This window comes from Lithobates pipiens, unplaced genomic scaffold (genome assembly GCF_037356315.1).
Source record: "Lithobates pipiens isolate NorthernLeopardFrog02 unplaced genomic scaffold, aLitPip1_a1.2 Scaffold_41, whole genome shotgun sequence".
NCBI classification, from domain to species: domain Eukaryota; kingdom Metazoa; phylum Chordata; class Amphibia; order Anura; family Ranidae; genus Lithobates; species Lithobates pipiens.
In genome coordinates, this window is record NW_027507861.1 from 709,501 (window position 1) to 729,074 (window position 19,574).

General features: G+C 45.7%; 1 protein-coding gene across 1 annotated transcript in view; it reads left to right on the forward strand.

The window, feature by feature from the left end:
- Nucleotides 1-10,407: 10,407 nt before the first annotated feature.
- LOC143956752 (vomeronasal type-2 receptor 26-like) overlaps nt 10,408-19,574 on the forward strand; it is a 181,196-nt gene continuing 172,029 nt past the window's right edge. Inside the window, exon 1 of the mRNA XM_077466939.1 lies at nt 10,408-10,493. Within this exon, the coding sequence (XP_077323065.1) occupies nt 10,408-10,493 (86 nt within the window). The remainder of the gene's footprint in view (nt 10,494-19,574) is intronic.

Genomic DNA, 19,574 nt, shown 5'->3' on the forward strand with positions numbered 1-19,574 from the left:
TGTTGTCTTTAAAGCAACGTGACAGAGGGTAAGCCACCAGTGAGAGTGGCGCATGTTTCCCATGTTTATAACAGTCCGAGAGCAAAATGACATTTCTAAAGGAAAAAAAGTCATTTAAAAGTACTAGTGCTAGAGACGGCTATTAATGAATTGTCGGGTCTCTACAATACACATAAAAGTCATTGAAAATAACTGCCTGGGATTCCCCCACAGTGCATTACCAGGCCCTTTGGGTCTGGTATGAATATTAAGGGGGAACCCAGACTAAAATGAAAAAAAATGGCGTGTGGGTCCCCCCAAATTCCATACCAGGCCCTTCAGGTCTGGTATGGATATTAAGGGGAACCCTGCGCCAATTTTTTTTTTTTTAAATGGCGTGGGGGTCCTCCTCAAAATCCATACCAGACCCTGCTCCCCTCTGACATCATGTGGAAAGCCATAAGGAAGGCTCCGTGAAGTCCCCGTGTGTCAGAGGGGGCGGCGTCATCGGAACAGAACGTCACACATCGAGAACCTCCCATGGATGCGGATCGTCCGGAGAACAAAGCTGGAAAGAAGAAGCCGGAGGAAGATGCGGACGAGAAGACTGAAGGAAGAAAGCAGAGGATCGGAGGAAGAAGCAAAGGAAGAAGCGGGGGAAGAACAAGATGGAGAAAGAAAACCCAAATTCGAACCAGAAGAAGATGGAAGAAGAAGCGGGGAAAGAAGAAGACATTAATAAAGAAATTGTCAAAAAACATCTCTCATTTTTGACACTTTTTTGTGAAATGGTAGGGGTACATTTGTACCCCATTACCAATTCACATGGGGGTGGGATCTGGGGGCCCCCTTGTTAAAGGGGGTTTCCAGATTCTGATAAGCCCCCCACCCACATACCCCCACAACCACTGGGCAAGGGTAGTGGGAATGTGGCCCTTGTCCCCATCAACATGGGGACATCCTCCCCATGTTGAGGGCATGAGGCCTGGTACGGTTCAGGAGGGGGGGCACTCTCTTGTCCCCCCTCTTTTCCTATGGCCTGCCAGGTTGTGTGCTCGGATAAGGGCCTGGTATGGATTTTTAGGGAGACCCCACGCCATTTAAAAAAATTAATAAATTGGTGTGAGCTTCCCCTTCCCCAAACACTTTCAATGACAATACCATGCATATAACCCTTTAAAATGATCACTTTTGATTATTCATGTTCGTGTCCCATAGACTTTAACAGTGTTCGTGTGCTAGAACTATTTTTTTTTGCCTGTTCGCATGTTCTGCTTCAAACCGAACAGGGGGTGTTCGGCCCATCCTTAATCTCCACTGGACATCTCACCCACAGATCAGGAGGAATCCTGGCATCCCTCCAGAGACTAGACTGGCGAAGATATGCCACCCGTGTAAGGCACCAGCTGCTCGCAGTCTCTTCTGCGCCTCTGTCCCGCAGGATGGGCGTGCTCGACCGTGACTGTGTGGCATCTCTTTACCCCCCCTGCTGGTGGGAGGAACCCTGCTATTCTGACCCATAGTGGTTGCCCTCAGACCTCAACAGGATCCGGTGTGATGGGGTCTCCAGCCGCTCCACTCGACTGGCTGTGACCCATAATGTGACTCCTCCCCTGCTGAGCCGCCATTCCCAGCGCTATTCCCACCAGGAATAGGGCCGCACCCACATGGGTCTCCCTTCTCCCCAGGACCGGGGGATGGGTAGGGCTGCGACCCCATCCCTCCAAGCTCCGCCCCAATGGGTATTCCGCCCAGCACCCTTGCCTGCTCTAGCCAGAGGAGGCTGAGCCAGCTGGGCTGGAGGGTCTGAGGCCAGGCTCCCTGCATGGCACTGGTCTTGGGGGGAGTGTGAGGGGCTGAAGCACTCCAGGGCGTGCCCGCCGAGCATGTCCTACCTGTGTGCTGGTCAGAGCTGTATCGATCGTCCTCTGAACAGATGAGATCTGGCTCTGTAGCCAATCGGTTACCATCAGCTCTGACATAGATTGGAGTTGTTCCACCAGGCACTGGGAATCAGCCATCAGGAGCGCAGAGGAAGACACAACACTTCACAACGTTTCTCCTCCTTGTGTGTGCTGGCCGGATGTTCGGTCACCCCTGACCTCACTCACTCAGCTTGTAGTACCTCCCCCTTCCTTGCTCCCCACAGCCTCTAGCTTCCTGCATAAACTTTTTACCCCCACTAGCCCTTTTCCCCTGTGCACCTATTCATGCAGTCCTGTACTTCTTTTTTATTTTTTTTGCCTCGGGCTGTGCTTTCTGCTGAGCAAAGGGTAAACAAAAGATTACCTGTAGTTTTAGTAGTGCAGTTTTCCACAGAGGAGAGAATTGGTCATAGCAGCAGGCAGGGACGTGGTCAGTGACAGCAAGGCAGAGCTATTGTCCATAGTCAGTATAGGCAGCAGGCAGAGCTATTGTCCATAGTCAGTATAGGCAGCAGGCAGAGATACTGTCCATAGTCAGTATAGGCAGAAGGCAGAGATACTGTCCATAGTCAGTATAGGCAGCAGGCAGAGCGATTGTCCATAGTCAGTATAGGCAGAAGGCAGAGATACTGTCCATAGTCAGTACAGGCAGCAGGCAGAGCTATTGTCCATAGTCAGTATAGGCAGCAGGCAGAGCTATTGTCCATAGTCAGTATAGGCAGCAGGCAGAGCTATTGTCCATAGTCAGTATAGGCAGCAGGCAGAACTATTGTCCATAGTCAGTATAGGCGGCAGGCAGAACTATTGTCCATAGTCAGTATAGGCAGCAGGCAGAGCTATTGTCCATAGTCAGTATAGGCAGCAGGCAGAACTATTGTCCATAGTCAGTATAGGCAGCAGGCAGAACTATTGTCCATAGTCAGTATAGGCAGCAGGTAGAGCTATTGTCCATAGTCAGTATAGGCAGCATGCAGAGCTATTGTCCATAGTCAGTATAGGCAGCAGGCAGAACTATTGTCCATAGTCAGTATAGGCAGCAGGCAGAACTATTGTCCATAGTCAGTATAGGCAGCAGGTAGAGCTATTGTCCATAGTCAGTATAGGCAGCAGGCAGAGCTATTGTCCATAGTCAGTATAGGCAGCAGGCAGAACTATTGTCCATAGTCAGTATAGGCAGCAGGTAGAGCTATTGTCCATAGTCAGTATAGGCAGCATGCAGAGCTATTGTCCATAGTCAGTATAGGCAGCAGGCAGAACTATTGTCCATAGTCAGTATAGGCAGCAGGCAGAACTATTGTCCATAGTCAGTATAGGCAGCAGGTAGAGCTATTGTCCATAGTCAGTATAGGCAGCAGGCAGAGCTATTGTCCATAGTCAGTATAGGCAGCAGGCAGAACTATTGTCCATAGTCAGTATAGGCAGCAGGCAGAACTATTGTCCATAGTCAGTATAGGCGGCAGGCAGAACTATTGTCCATAGTCAGTATAGGCAGCAGGCAGAGCTATTGTCCATAGTCAGTATAGGCGGCAGGCAGAGCTATTGCCCACAGTCAGTATAGGCAGCAGGCAGAGCTATTGTCCATAGTCAGTATAGGCAGCAGGCAGAACTATTGTCCATAGTCAGTATAGGCAGCAGGCAGAGCTATTGTCCATAGTCAGTATAGGCAGCAGGCAGAACTATTGTCCATAGTTAGTATAGGCAGCAGGCAGAATTATTGTCCATAGTCAGTATAGGCAGCAGGCAGAACTATTGTCCATAGTCAGTATAGGCAGCAGGCAGAGCTATTGTCAATAGTCAGTATAGGCAGCAGGCAGAGCTATTGTCTATAGTCAGTATAGGCAGCAGGCAGAACTATTGTCCATAGTTAGTATAGGCAGCAGGCAGAACTATTGTCAATAGTCAGTATAGGCAGCAGGCAGAACTATTGTCCATAGTCAGTATAGGCAGCAGGCAGAACTATTGTCCATAGTCAGTATAGGCAGCAGGCAGAGCTATTGTCCATAGTCAGTATAGGCAGCAGGCAGATCTATTGTCCATAGTCAGTATAGGCAGCAGGCAGAACTATTGTCCATAGTCAGTTTAGGCAGCACAGGCAGAACTATTGTCAATAGTCAGTATAGGCAGCAGGCAGAGCTATTGTCCATAGTCAGTATAGGCAGCAGGCAGAACTATTGTCCATAGTTAGTATAGGCAGCAGGCAGAATTATTGTCCATAGTCAGTATAGGCAGCAGGCAGAACTATTGTCCATAGTCAGTATAGGCAGCAGGCAGAGCTATTGTCCATAGTCAGTATAGGCAGCAGGCAGAGCTATTGTCAATAGTCAGTATAGGCAGCAGGCAGAGCTATTGTCTATAGTCAGTATAGGCAGCAGGCAGAACTATTGTCCATAGTTAGTATAGGCAGCAGGCAGAACTATTGTCAATAGTCAGTATAGGCAGCAGGCAGAACTATTGTCCATAGTCAGTATAGGCAGCAGGCAGAACTATTGTCCATAGTCAGTATAGGCAGCAGGCAGAGCTATTGTCCATAGTCAGTATAGGCAGCAGGCAGATCTATTGTCCATAGTCAGTATAGGCAGCAGGCAGAACTATTGTCCATAGTCAGTTTAGGCAGCACAGGCAGAACTATTGTCAATAGTCAGTATAGGCAGCATGCAGAGCTATTGTCCATAGTCAGTATAGGCAGCAGGCAGAGCTATTGTCCATAGTCAGTATAGGCAGCAGGCAGAACTATTGTCCATAGTCAGTATAGGCAGCAGGCAGAACTATTGTCCATAGTCAGTATAGGCAGCAGGCAGAACTATTGTCTATAGTCAGTATAGGCAGCAGGCAGAATTATTGTCCATAGTCAGTATAGGCAGCAGGCAGAACTATTGTCCATAGTCAGTACAGGCAGCAGTCAGATCTATTGTCCATAGTCAGTATAGGCAGCAGGCAGAGCTATTGTCAATAGTCAGTATAGGCAGCAGGCAGAGCTATTGTCTATAGTCAGTATAGGCAGCAGGCAGAACTATTGTCAATAGTCAGTATAGGCAGCAGGCAGAACTATTGTCCATAGTCAGTATAGGCAGCAGGCAGAACTATTGTCCATAGTCAGTATAGGCAGCAGGCAGAGCTATTGTCCATAGTCAGTATAGGCAGCAGGCAGATCTATTGTCCATAGTCAGTATAGGCAGCAGGCAGAACTATTGTCCATAGTCAGTTTAGGCAGCACAGGCAGAACTATTGTCAATAGTCAGTATAGGCAGCATGCAGAGCTATTGTCCATAGTCAGTATAGGCAGCAGGCAGAGCTATTGTCCATAGTCAGTATAGGCAGCAGGCAGAACTATTGTCCATAGTCAGTATAGGCAGCAGGCAGAACTATTGTCCATAGTCAGTATAGGCAGCAGGCAGAACTATTGTCTATAGTCAGTATAGGCAGCAGGCAGAGCTATTGTCCATAGTCAGTACAGGCAGCAGTCAGATCTATTGTCCATAGTCAGTATAGGCAGCAGCAGTGGTGTAACTAGAACCTTCAGGGCCCCGATGCAAAAAACCATGAAGGGCCCCCCTGAACCCCAGCCAGGGCCCTTCCCTCCGAGTCCGGTGGTGGAACTCCAGGGCGTGGTCATAGGTATGACCTTTGTGAGCCCTGTAGTTCCACCACTGGTATCAGTAGTTTTTTTTTTTTTTTTACATTTTTAGGTGCCCCATTGGGGGACTTCTCCAGGGCAGATGAAGTGGAGGGGGGCTGGCAGACAAGCCTGCAGTGTCCTCCGGGGGGCTCTCATAGGGCTGCACTGCATCTGTGTGCCTAAAGTTTGTTTACCCGGGTATGCAGTGCAGTGTGGGCCGGACTCGGGGGGGGGGTGGCGAGACTCTGGCTGGGGAGAACAGACATCGGACTGAGCGGCAATGCATGGAGCAGGTGAGGGGTACTCTGAGGAGCCGGCCAAGGACACAGGGTTATGCGGGGAATGCACAACTAAAGAGCAGCCAGTGCGATAGTCAAGCATGGAGCTCTGCTAGTCACCCTCCAGCCACCCATGTGCATGGTGCACTGGTACCCCTAGCTGCCTATGCTGCTGCCGGCCATATGTAGAGGGGGCTGCATGGGCCCCCTGCATCACAGGGCCCAGTTGCGGTCGCGACTGCTGCACCCCCTATAGTTACGCTCCTGGGCAGCAGGCAGAGCTATTGTCAATAGTCAGTATAGGCAGCAGGCCGAGCTATTGTCTATAGTCAGTATAGGCAGCAGGCAGAACATTTGTCCATAGTCAGTATAGGCAGCAGGCAGAACTATTGTCAATAGTCAGTATAGGCAGCAGGCAGAACTATTGTCCATAGTCAGTATAGGCAGCAGGCAGAGCTATTGTCCATAGTCAGTATAGGCAGCAGGCAGAGCTATTGTCCATAGTCAGTATAGGCAGCAGGCAGATCTATTGTCCATAGTCAGTATAGGCAGCAGGCAGAACTATTGTCCATAGTCAGTTTAGGCAGCACAGGCAGAACTATTGTCAATAGTCAGTATAGGCAGCATGCAGAGCTATTGTCCATAGTCAGTATAGGCAGCAGGCAGAGCTATTGTCCATAGTCAGTATAGGCAGCAGGCAGAGCTATTGTCCATAGTCAGTATAGGCAGCAGGCAGAGCTATTGTCCATAGTCAGTACAGGCAGCAGGCAGAGCTATTGTCCATAGTCAGTATAGGCAGCAGGCAGAACTATTGTCCATAGTCATTATAGGCAGCAGGCAGAGCTATTGTCCATAGTCAGTATAGGCAGCAGGCAGAGCTATTGTCCATAGTCAGTATAGGCAGCAGGCAGAGCTATTGTCCATAGTCAGTATAGGCAGCAGGCAGAGCTATTGTCCATAGTCAGCATAGGCTGCAGGGAGAACTATTGTCCATAGTCAGTATAGGCAGCAGGCAGAGCTATTGTCCATAGTCAGTATAGGCAGCAGGCAGAGCTATTGTCCATAGTCAGTACAGGCAGCAGGCAGAGCTATTGTCCATAGTCAGCATAGGCAGCAGGCAGAGCTATTGTCCATAGTCAGTATAGGCAGCAGGCAGAACTATTGTCCATAGTCAGTATAGGCAGCAGGCAGAGCTATTGTCCATAGTCAGTATAGGCAGCAGGCAGAGCTATTGTCCATAGTCAGTATAGGCGGCAGGCAGATCTATTGTCCATAGTCAGTATAGGCAGCAGGCAGAGCTATTGTTCACAGTCAGTACAGGCAGCAGGCAGAACTATTGTCCATAGTCAGTACAGGCAGCAGGCAGAACTATTGTCCATAGTCAGTATAGGCAGCAGGCAGAGCTATTGTTCACAGTCAGTACAGGCAGCAGGCAGAGCTATTGTCCATAGTCAGTACAGGCAGCAGGCAGAACTATTGTCTATAGTCAGTATAGGCAGCAGGCAGAGCTATTGTCCATAGTCAGTATAGGCAGCAGGCAGAGCTATTGTTCACAGTCAGTATAGGCAGCAGGCAGAACTATTGTCTATAGTCAGTATAGGCAGCAGGCAGAACTATTGTCCATAGTCAGTATAGGTAGCAGGCAGAACTATTGTCTATAGTCAGTATAGGCAGCAGGCAGAGCTATTGTCCATAGTCAGTATAGGCAGCAGGCAGAGCTATTGTTCACAGTCAGTATAGGCAGCAGGCAGAACTATTGTCTATAGTCAGTATAGGCAGCAGGCAGAACTATTGTCCATAGTCAGTATAGGTAGCAGGCAGAACTATTGTCTATAGTCAGTATAGGTAGCAGGCAGAGCTATTGTCCATAGTCATTATAGGCAGCAGGCAGAGATACTGTCCATAGTCAGTATAGGCAGCAGGCAGAACTATTATTCATAGTCAGTATAGGTAGCAGGCAGAACTATTGTCAATAGTCAGTATAGGCAGCAGGCAGAGCTATTGTCCATAGACAGTATAGGCAGCAGGCAGAGATACTGTCAGCACAGCCAAAGCATTGGTCCAGGCAGAAGACAGTGATGTGGTCAGCAACAGCCAAAGGAATTGTCCAAGCAGAGACATGGCCGGCACAGCCAAAATATTGGCCCTTATGGTAGGCAGAAACATGGTCCAGTTGTGGTCAGTTCATGCGACAGGCAGAGGTATGATGGCAGGAAGTCGGCAGCAGGCAGAAATATAAAGTTTAGGGCCTCGGTAAGGTAAGACCTGGGCACAGGTGTAGAGACTTCTTCCACCCAAATCTCTGGTCTCCAGACCCTAATCTGGGAATTACAAAACTCAGAGAAAACCCCAAAAAATGTTTTTTTTATCCAGAAAAAAACTATTCTGGAGCCCCTCACATATGTAAGACCCAAGTGTTATTATGAATCCCGCTACTACAGTAACAGAGCAAAATATCAGTCCAAGCGGCAGGCAAAAAACACATTTTATTAACAGGCTGAGGTCAGTTCACATGAAAGAAATGTGGTGGATAAACAGTCGGGAGGATGATTGAAGCACTGGGAACTCTGTAGCTGGGGCAGGAGCACCTCTAGCAGGGGATACAAAAGTGGGTACATTAAAAGCAATGAACCAATAGGTGAGGGACAGGGGCCAGGACCGTCTTACTGAGCGGGCATCCCTGGGCACTGCCCATTGGCCCTAGGTTCACCTGGGGCCCATTCAGAGCCAGACAAATAGAAGAAACAGTGGGGCAAAGGAGTCAGGCTTAGCGGGCACAGGCAGTCTGGTGAGCGGGGCAGCCATCAGGGGGGTACAGCCCATACACTAAGGGTTTGAGCATCTAGAAGGGCCCGGCTGTCTGGCGGGGATGGGAGAAGGCAGGGGCGGGTGCAGGAGAGCTCTGTGGCTGTGCTGGATTTTGGACTGCGTGTGAGTGTCATTGAGCTGACATCGGGCTCTTTGCTGCCCCCTCTGGTAAATTTCGGCATGTGCACCCCTCGTGTGTCCTGCACAAGAGCTGGGACAAGGAACACCACCTAACAAGTAATGCACCACACACACGATCGGACTTTCCGACAACAAAACCGTGGATTTTTTTCTGAAGGATGTTGGCTCAAACTTGTCTTGCATACACACGGTCACACAAATGTTGGCCAACAATTCTGAACATGGGAACGTGGTGACGTACAAGACGTACCACTAGCCGAGAAAAAAGGAAGATCAATAGCCAGTGCAGCTCCTTCTGCTTGATTCTGAGCATGCATTAACTTTTTTGCGACGGACTTGTGTACACACGATTAGACTTTATGACAACAAAGTTCTGTTGGCGGAAAATTTGAGAACCTGCTAGCCAACATTTGTTGGCGGAAAGTCTGACAGCAAATGTTCAATGGAGCGTGCACATGGTCGGACTTTCCGACAACAAGCTCACATCCAACATTTCCCATCGGAAAATCCGACCGTATGTACGTGGCATTAGGGCTGTTCTACAAGTAAGGGGGGTTGTGTGTTTGTGTACATGTGTGTGTGCATGTGTGTGTCTGTGTACATGTGTGTGTCTATGTTCATCTGTACGCCTGTGTACATGTTTGTGTGTGTGTGCCTGTGTACATGTGTCTGTCTGTGTACATGTGTGTGTGTGTCTGTGTACATTTGTGTGTGTGCGTGCCTGTGTACATGTGTGTTTGTCTGTGTACATGTGTGTGTGTCTGTGTACATGTGTGTATGTGCGTGCCTGTGTACATGTGTGTGTGTGTGTCTGTGTACATGTGTTTGTGTGTCTGTGTATATCTGTGTGTGTCTATGTACATCTGTGTGCCTGTGTACATGTGTGTACATGTGTGTGTGCCTGTGTGTGTGTCTGTGTACATGTGTGTGTCTATGTACATCTGTACGCCTATGTGCATGTGTGCGTGCCTGTGTACAGTGTACATTTGTGCGTGTCTGTGTGTATGTGCGTATATGTGTGTGCGTCTATGTATAGCTGTACGCCTGTGTACATGTGTGTGTGTCTGTGTACATGTGAACGTGTGTGTGTCATACATACACATGTGAGGGGGGCTGAGAGCGTACAAGTGTGAGGTGTGTAGATTAGGCAGGCTTGTAGGGGCCCCATAGCATTACTTTGCCCAGGGGCCCATGATGTTATTAAGATGGCCCTGACAGGGGATAGTCCTTACAGGATGGAGTGGTCCATTAGTTCTGGGTAATACCAACAGGGGGGACAAACCCCTTGTCGCACACTTAGGCAGCCCGCTGAAGAGTAGAAGAGACTCTGTATATGTGGAGAGAGGAGCAGTGCCAATCTAAGTGTAGCAATGATACAATTGTCTTTTATTGAAGGTAATACACTCACTGGGTGGTGGATAAGTATAGGCACATCAATGGTTAGCAGCCATATTGGGTGCAGAGATCGGTGACTGCAGCTGGGAAGCGTGGTGTCATCACTCCCGGCGGTGACGGTGGTTTCCAGAGTCTCGGGATAGATGGAGGAGGCACAGAAGGAAGCCGTCATGATGTCATCTGGTGTCGGTGTGACGCAGTCTTTTAGGCCGTGTTAGGGGGGACACTGGGGACACTTTGTCTTTCGGCTGCTTCTGTGGGTGGAATGGCGCTCAAGAAGTCTGATAACAGCATCAGAGTGAAGGTTTTGCCGGAAGATGAGGGATGTGACGGGTTCCTCTATGAATTTGGGTAAGGCGGGGGGTCTTTCTGTGGAATTGGTGAAGGTGACATTATAAACGCCAAAATTAATAAGATAAATTGTAAATTTTTCTACCAGCCATATAGGGCTGTAGCATTTGATCATTGAAACCCCCCTCCCCCCCTCCTATGTAAAGATTATAATCTTGGATGCATACAGGCTTTTGAATGGGACCGTGTCTTCCGGGTGTCATTGTGGACGGTGGACAGGATGTAGACATAGTTACATAGTAGGTGAGGGTGAAAAAAGACACAAGTCCATCAAGTCCAACCCATGTGTGTGATTATATGTCAGTATCACATTGTATATCTCTGTATGTTGTGGTCATTCAGGTGATTATCTAATAGTTTTTTGATGCCCCCCGCTGAGACCACCGCCTGTGGAAGGGAATTCCACATCCTTGCCGCTCTTACAGTAAAGAACTCTCTACGTAGTTTAAGGTTAAACCTCTTTTCTTCTGATTTTAATGAGTGTCCACGAGTCTTGTTATATACACAAAAGGAGATTGCGCCAAAAAACAACCACAACAATATATATATATATATATATATATATATAAAAACGTGCAACACAATTAGCAGTGTTAGTGAATAGATGTGTTATGCCGCGTACACACGACCGGACTTTTTGACAGCAAAGGTCTGACGGAACGAATCCGTCGGACAATTCGATGGTGTGTGGGCTCCATCAGACCTTTGCTTGCCAAAAGCCCGACGGACTTTAGAAATAGAACATGTTTTAAATTTTCCCACCAGAACTCCGCCGGACCCAGTTCCCAGCGGGAAACCCGTTCTTCTGTATGCTGGTCCCTCGGACCAAATATGACGCAAGGGCAACTACAGCACCTGCCCACGAGAATGTTTCCAGTGCGATCCTATGGACAGGGTACTGGACATCTAGCCCTGGCTGCAATAGGAAAAACACATTTTATTATCGCAGAGAGTGCGAGAGGGAATGATCTCCAAGGGCATTCCAGGCCCTTAGGTCTGGTATGGATTTTAAGGGGAACCCCCATACACTGAAAAACAGTGTGGGGGTCCCCCCAAGGTCCATACCAGACCCTTATCTGAGCACGCAGTCAGGAAAGGGGGTGGGGACAAGCGAGCGCCCCCCCAGCCTTACCAGGCCACATGCCCTCAACATGGGGGGTGGGTGCTTTGATGAAGGGGCGCCCCCCACCCCAAAGCATGTTGATGAGGACAAGGGCCTCTTCCCGACAACCCTGGCCGTTGGTTTCAAGGTCTGTGGGTGGGGCGCCCTCAGATCCCGGCCCCCCACCCTATGTGAATAAGTATGGAGTACATCGTACCCCTACCCATTCACCTGGGGGAAAAAGTGTCAATAAAAAAAAACACTACACAGGTTTTTAAAGTCATTTACTAGGCTGCGGGGCGGGGGGTCTTCTTCCGACTTCGTCAGAATGGCTCCCCTGAGCAAATCGCCGTAGCTGCACGGTGGGCGCTTTAAGAGGTATAGGGCACGCCCGCTGGGTCACTGAGGAGCCAATGCGTGTGCCCGGCATACGCTCGTGACAGAGCAGGAACAAGGCTCTGTGTGTGTAAACACATAGATTCACATCCTGTCAGGGGAGAGGAGGCAGATCGTGTGTTCCTAGTATATAGGAACACCGATAGGTCTCCTCCCCCAGTCAGTCCCCTCCCCCCACAGTTAGAACACACAGTGAGGGAACACATTTAACCCCTTGATCGCCCCCCTAGTGTTAACCCCTTCCCTGCCAGGGACATTTATACAGTAATCAGTGACTATTTATAGCTCTGATCGCTGTATAATTGTCAATGGTTTCAAAAAAGTGTCAACAGTGTCCGATCTGCAATGGCTGCAATGTCGCAGTTACGATAAAAATTGCAGCTCAACGCCATTACTAGTAAAACAAAAATTAAAAAGCCATAAATCAATAACCTATTTTGTAGACGCTATAACTTGCGCAAACCAATCAATATACGCTTATTGTGATTTTTTTTACTAAAAACATATAGAAGAATACGTATCGGCCTAAACTGAGGGAAAAATGTGTTTTTATTTTTTTAAATTTGAATATTTATTATAGAAAAAAGAAAAAAACATTTTTTTTTTTAAATGTACGCTCTTTTTTCGTTTATAGTGCAAAAAATAAAAAATGCAGAGGTGATCAAATACCACCAAAAGAAATCTCTATTTGTGGGAAAAAAAGGACGTCAATTTTGTTTGGGTACAATGTCGCACGACCGCCAAATTGTCAGTTAAAGTGACGTATCACTAAAAATGGCCAGATCAAGAAGGGGGTAAATCCTTCCCGGGCTGAAGTGGTTAAGACTCTCCCACTGGCCATGTCCATTGTCCTCCATGGTGCACTATGTATGACGCAGGCCATCATCTCCCTGGTAGTGCCCCCAGTGCAGTATTTTGCCCAGGTGCCCATGATGCTGTTGGCAGTGTGGTGGCACTGCCCATGAGAGGCTCCTGGTGCCTTTACTGGGTCACCAGCTCTAAGTCTCCCGCCACTCTGCATGTCGCCGAGCTTGGTGCCCCTCCCCTTCACATTGGGTATGCCAACATTTATGTTGCATAAAAAAGATGGCTGCCTGGGGGCCCTATTATCTTCTATTGCCCGGGGGCCCCCAGGAGTTGTCAGTCCACCCCTGGTCTGGAGGGTTCAATATTGAATTGGCCCCGCCCTTTGCAGCTATAACAGCTTCAGCTCTTCCAGGAAGGCCGTCCACAAGGTTTAGGAGGGTGTCTATGGGAATGTTTGACCATTCTTCCAGAAGCACATTTGTGAAGTCAGGCTCTGATGTTGGATGAGAAGGCCTGGCTCGCAGTCTACACTCTAATTCATCCCAAAGGTGTTCTATCGGGTTGAGATCAAGACTCTGTGTTGGCCAATCAAGTTCCTCCGTCCCAAACTCATCCATGTCTTGCTTTGTGCACTGGTGGGCAGTCATGTTGTAACAGGAAGGGGCCATCCCCAAACTGTTCCCACAAAGTTGGGAGCATGAAATTGTCCAAAATGTCTTGGTATGCCGACACCTTAAGTGTTCCCTTCACTGGAACTAAGGGGCCAAGCCCAACCCCTGAAAAACAACCCCCACACCATAATCCCCCCTCCTCCAAATGATTTGGACCAGTGCACAAATCAAGGTCCATAAAGACATGGATGAGCAAGTTTGAGGTGGAAGAACTTTACTGGCCTGAACTGAGTCCTGACCTCAACCCCGTAGAACACTTTTGGGATGAATTAGAGTGGAGACTGCGAGCCAGGCCTGACCTCACAAATGCGCTTCTGGAAGAATGGTCAAACACTCCCATAGACGCCCTCCATACCTTGTGGACGGCCTTCCCAGAAGAGTTACATAGTTAGTAAGGTTGAATAAAGACACCAGTCCATCCAGTTCAACCTGAGTGAGTGTCTACAATTGTCTCTATCCCCGTACATTGCACAGTCTCATCAGTCCCTACCCTCAAGGAGCCCACAATCCAAGGTCCCCATTCATATACTAGGGGCCAATTTTGGACAGAAACCAATTAATCTACCCGCATGTAGTTGAAGCTGTTATAGCTGCAAAGGGCGGGACCAACTCAATATTGAACCCTCCGGACTAAGACTGGGATGTCATTAAAGGCAGGTGTCCCAATACTTTTGGTAATATAGGTGTATATAGAAGTGATATTTCTACTGCCTCTGTAAATTTATGCTGGAGTTGGGCTTTAAGTTTGGCTATTTTTTTTTTTAATGAATTGCAATAAAATAAAATCATTTTGCAAGGCAATATTAACAAAAAAGTTTTTTTTTTTTTTTTTGTCCTCCAAACAAGTATTTGTATTACTTTTATTACAAAGTTATTGGTGAATGAGAAGGTTGATAGAGAAATGTGAGCATTGCTCGGGGCCATAGGAGGTGTACGGGGGGGGGGGGACTGCAGAGGATAAGAAGATAATAGCAACAAAACTTCCATATATATTACATCACATTTCACACATCACAAGTCTGTTATTTATTTTATGTATTACATTTATTATTATTATTGTTATTGTTATTATTATTATTATTATTATTATTATTATTATTATTATTATTATTATTATTATTATATTTTATTATCATTATTATTATTATTATTATTATTATTATTATTATTATTATTATTATTATTATTATATTTTATTATTATTATCATTATTATTATTATTATTATTATTATTATTATTATTATTATTATATTTTATTATTATTATTATTATTATTATTATTATTATTATTATTATTATTATTATTATTATTGGTATTTGTATTATTATTTTATTGAACAGAACATTTTATCTTTGATTATCATATATAGTTTCTTAATATTTTACATACTAATAACAATGATATTATTTTGTAATTTTTGTATCTACAATATATTCAGAATATATATATATATAAGAAAAAACTTTATATTGATTATTTCTCTGGGCATTGCTGATACTGGAAAGCAATTCTTTAGTAAATTATTATTATATTATTGTATTTCTTGTGTCTTATACAGTAATATCTTTATTCTCGGTGTTGTGTTGGATTCCCCTGATAGGTGATATTCCGGAGGCCGGTCACCATATGCTGCTGATATTTCTAACATTGCAGAGAATAGTAAATCCGGAGACATCGATCTCCATTATTAGAGCGATTGTAAACCTTCTGTGTGCCGTTCTCCCAGGACTACCGACGCCTGAGCTGAGCGCCCCCTAGAGACCCCACAAGACTGGCACATGATTACAGTGGTGGGACCGCTCCATTCACAATACAACAAAACAAGAACTAAGTCACCAAAGAACAAAATGTGATATTTTACTGGATGAAAGTTTCTGCCGGATTCCCCAGGAAACAGACGCCGAATTTACTCCTCACTATTCCAATACAAACTCCCATCATACAAGTCTTACTATGTCTCCTTCACTTCACCTATTCATTCACCACCTAGTTTATGTGACTAGGAATTAGATATAAATAAAAAAAAAAAAACTAACAATAATTATATTAACATTAATAATAATAATAATAATAATAATAATAATAATAATAATAATAATATTAACATTTATAATAACAATAACATTATAAATAATAATAATAATAATGATAATAATAATATAAATAATAATAATTATATTAACACTGATAATAATAATCATAATAATACTACTACTACAACTAATAATAATAATACTATAAACATTAATAATAATAATATTTTTCATAACTAGAATTCTGCAAATAATTGTGAAGTGATGTTCAATGTGTACATTGTGCTCCTATATTGCTGCTTTTGTGTCTTTTGCCCCTATAAGTTACAGTACATAATGCAGATTTGAGGAGTGGGGGGGGGGGAGGGGCACTCCCGCTGTGCTATTGTGTTTTATGAGGGGAAGCCTCCCTGCCATCAGACCACATTGATCAGTATTGATTAGTGTCTCCTTCATCCAACATAACAGGTTCAACACATTCAATACTTTCCTCCTTCAATCCTCTTACCCGGAGGAAGTTACCAAACTCCTCTCTGAGGCTCATCTCTCTCCTGTCTCCTGGAGTCTCTCCCCTCACAACTACGACATCCCCTTTCCTATTCTATCCCACTCTTTGTAACTCACATCTTCAAGCTCTCCCCCTTTCTTACCTCGCTCAAACATGCAATGGTAACCCCCATACTTTGGAAAACCCTCACTGGACCCCACCTGTTTGAATAACTTAAGACCCACCTCTCTGCTCCTGGTGCCTCCAAGCTTCTTGAATGTCTTGTCCACAGCCAAATAAGTTGCTGCCTCAATGACAACTACCTTCTCGACACCCTACAGTCTGGCTTCCACCCGCAAAATTCCACTGAAACCTCTCTACTAAAACTCATGAAATACCTACTAACTGCTAAAACCAACGGATTTACTCCATACTCATACCCTTAGACCTTTCTGCTGCCTTTGACACAGTTGACCACCCACTCAATAAACTCTACTTGCTTACCTCCACGACTCTGCTCTTTCCTGGTTCTCCTTCTACCTATCTCAGCGTACCTTCATAGTCGCCTACAACTCTATCTCCTTCACTTCTCTTTCTGTTGGGGTACCAGGCTCTGTCAATGGACCCCTCCTATTCTACATTGAATACCCTTCCCTGGGCCAGTTGATGAATCCTCTTCCCTGAAATCTCCCACAGCTTCCAATTCCACCTCTACACCAACGAAACCCAAATCTATTTTTATACTCCCCAGCTCACCACCTTGATCTCCTCACGTATAATACATTTACTGAGCGACAAATCAGTACGAATGTCGTGCTAAAACTGATCTTGTAATTTCCCCCCCTCCCCAATCCTCCCCTCATGACTTTACTATTAGGATCAACAGCAAAGCCATTGGTCCCTCCACACATGCCAGGGTGCTGGGTGCAATCCTAGACTCTGGCTTCTCTTTTTGGCCCCACATCCAACCACTGGCTAAATCTTGCCACTAGGGATGAGCTTCGAGTTCGATTTAAACTCATGTTCGACTCGAACATGGTCTGTTCGCCGAACAGTGAACAATTTGGGGTGTTCGCGGCAAATTCAAAAAGCCACGGAACACCCTGTACAAGTCTATGGAAGAAATCTAAAGTGTTAATTTTAAAGGTTTATATGCAAGTTATTGTCATAAAAAGTGTTTGGGGACCTGGGCCCTGCCCCAGGGGACATGTATCAATGCAAAAAAAAGTTTTAAAAATAGACATTGTTTTCGGAGCAGTGATTTTAATAATGCTTAAAGTGAAACAATAAAAGTGTAATATTCCTTTATATTTTGTACCAGGGGGTGTGTATAGTATGCCTGTAAAGGGGCGCATGTTTCCCGTTCTTGGAACTGTCCCTGCACAAAGTGTCATTTCTGCAGGAAAAAAAGTTAAAATCACCCCAAATTCAATTACCAGGCCCTTCAGGTCTGGTATGGATATTAAGGGGAACCCTGCATCAAATATAAAAAAAAAATGATGTGGGGTTCCCCCCAAATATCCATACCAGACCCTTTATCCAAGCACGCAACCTGGCAGGCTGCAGAAAAAGAGGGGGGGCGAGAGAGTGACTCCCCTCCTGAACCATACCAGGTCACATGCCCTCAACATTGGGAGGATGTTTTGGGGGTTTGTGATGGGAACAAGGGCCTCATCCCCACTACCCTGGCCGGTGGTTGTGGGGGTCTGCGGGCAGTAAGTTTATCAGAATCTGGAAGCCCCTTTTAACAAGGGGACCCCCAGATCCCAGCCCTCCCTGTTTGAAATGGTAAGGGGTACTACCATTTCATAAAGAAAGTGTAAAAAAAGTTAAAAAACACACACACACCATTGGGAAAAGTATTTTATTAAAAATAAAAAAATAAATAAAAGATTCCAGCGGTGGTAATCCACTCTTGCTATCCAGCGATGGCTGATCTCTTCTCCGGGGTCCAGTGATGGGTGATCTCTCCCGATGGTCCAGCGCAGTGCATCCTGTCTCCACTGAAGACACTACCTGAATCCAAGCAGGCTGACGCATCTTAGCTGAGGAGGACAGGTCTACCCATCACCTGACCCCACCCCCTCTGATGTAATGGGGAAAGCCGGGCTTCCCCAGTGACATACAGGTGACCCCGTCCCCCTCTGATGTAATGCAGGTTTCCATTTTTTTTATTATTTGGCGTGGAGTTTTCCTTAAAATCCATACCAGACCTGAAGGGTCTGGTATGGAGTTTTGGGGGGAACCCCACATCATTTTTTTTTTTTTTCAATTTGATGCAGGGTTCCCCTTAATATCCATACCAGACCTGGAGGGCCTGGTAATTGAATTTGGGGGAACCCCATGCTTTTTTTTTATCAATGACTTTGAATGACTGTTCTCTGTATTACAGGGAACTGACAATTCATTATAGCCGCGAGTGCTTTTAAATGACTTTTTTTCCTGCAGAAATGACACTTTGTGCAGGGACAGTTTTAAGCACAGGAAACATGCGCCCCTTTCACAGGCATACTATAGACACCCCCCAGGTAGGAAATTTAAAGGAATATTAGACTTTTATTGTTTCACTTTAAGCATTATTAAAATCACCGCTCCCAAAAAATCTGCCTTTTTTAAAACTTTTTTTGCATTGATCCATGTCCCCTGGGGCAGGACCCGGTCCCCAAACACTTTTTATGATAATAACTTGCATATTAGCCTTTAGAATTAGCGCTTTTGATTTTGAACGTTCAAGTCCCATAGACTTTAATAGGGTTCTAAAGTTCACACGAAGTTTAGGTCTGTTTGCAGGTTCTGGTGTGAACCGAACCGGGGGGGGGGGGGGGGTGTTTGGCTCAACCTTACTTGCCACCTTAAAGTGGTGTAAACCTGATTCAAGAAATTTGAGCTGAGCACATATATCTGCAGTGTTTTCTTATCTCTCTTCAAAGCACTACTTATCAGCGTGAAAACTTCTGACAAGTTCTCCGTCAACTGAAATAAAACCAGCCTGAAATTAGTGTAGCGGAGGTTGCTATAAATAGATTACCAGAGAGCTTGGTGTGTCACAGCACAGCTCTGAAAGTCTCTGTCTATGTGGAGTGGGGGTGTGTGCTTTTCCTCCAATCAGCTGTCTTGGCTGTATGCCCAGACTTCACACAGAACAGAGAGAGAAAATCTGTTCTGAATCTGGATCTGAACGTTTTAAAGAATATATAAAGCTGAAGACGGCAGATATACAAGTAAAACTTATGTAGGGAGATTTGATTAATATCTGTGTATCATACTTACATAGTAGGTGAAGTTGAAAAAAGACACAAGTCCATCAAGGCCAACCTATGTGTTTGATTATATGTCAGTATTACATTGTATATCCCTGTATGTTGCGGTCGTTCAGGTGATTATCTAATAATTTTTTTTAAACTTTCGATGCCCCCTGCTGACACCACCACCTGTGGAAGGAAATTCCACATCCTTGCTGCTCTTAAGGTTAAACCTCTTTTCCACTAATTTTAATGAGTGGCCACGAGTCTTGTTAAACTCCCGGTACGGTATTTATAAATTGAAATCATATTCCCTCTCAAGCGTCTCTTCTCCAGAGAGA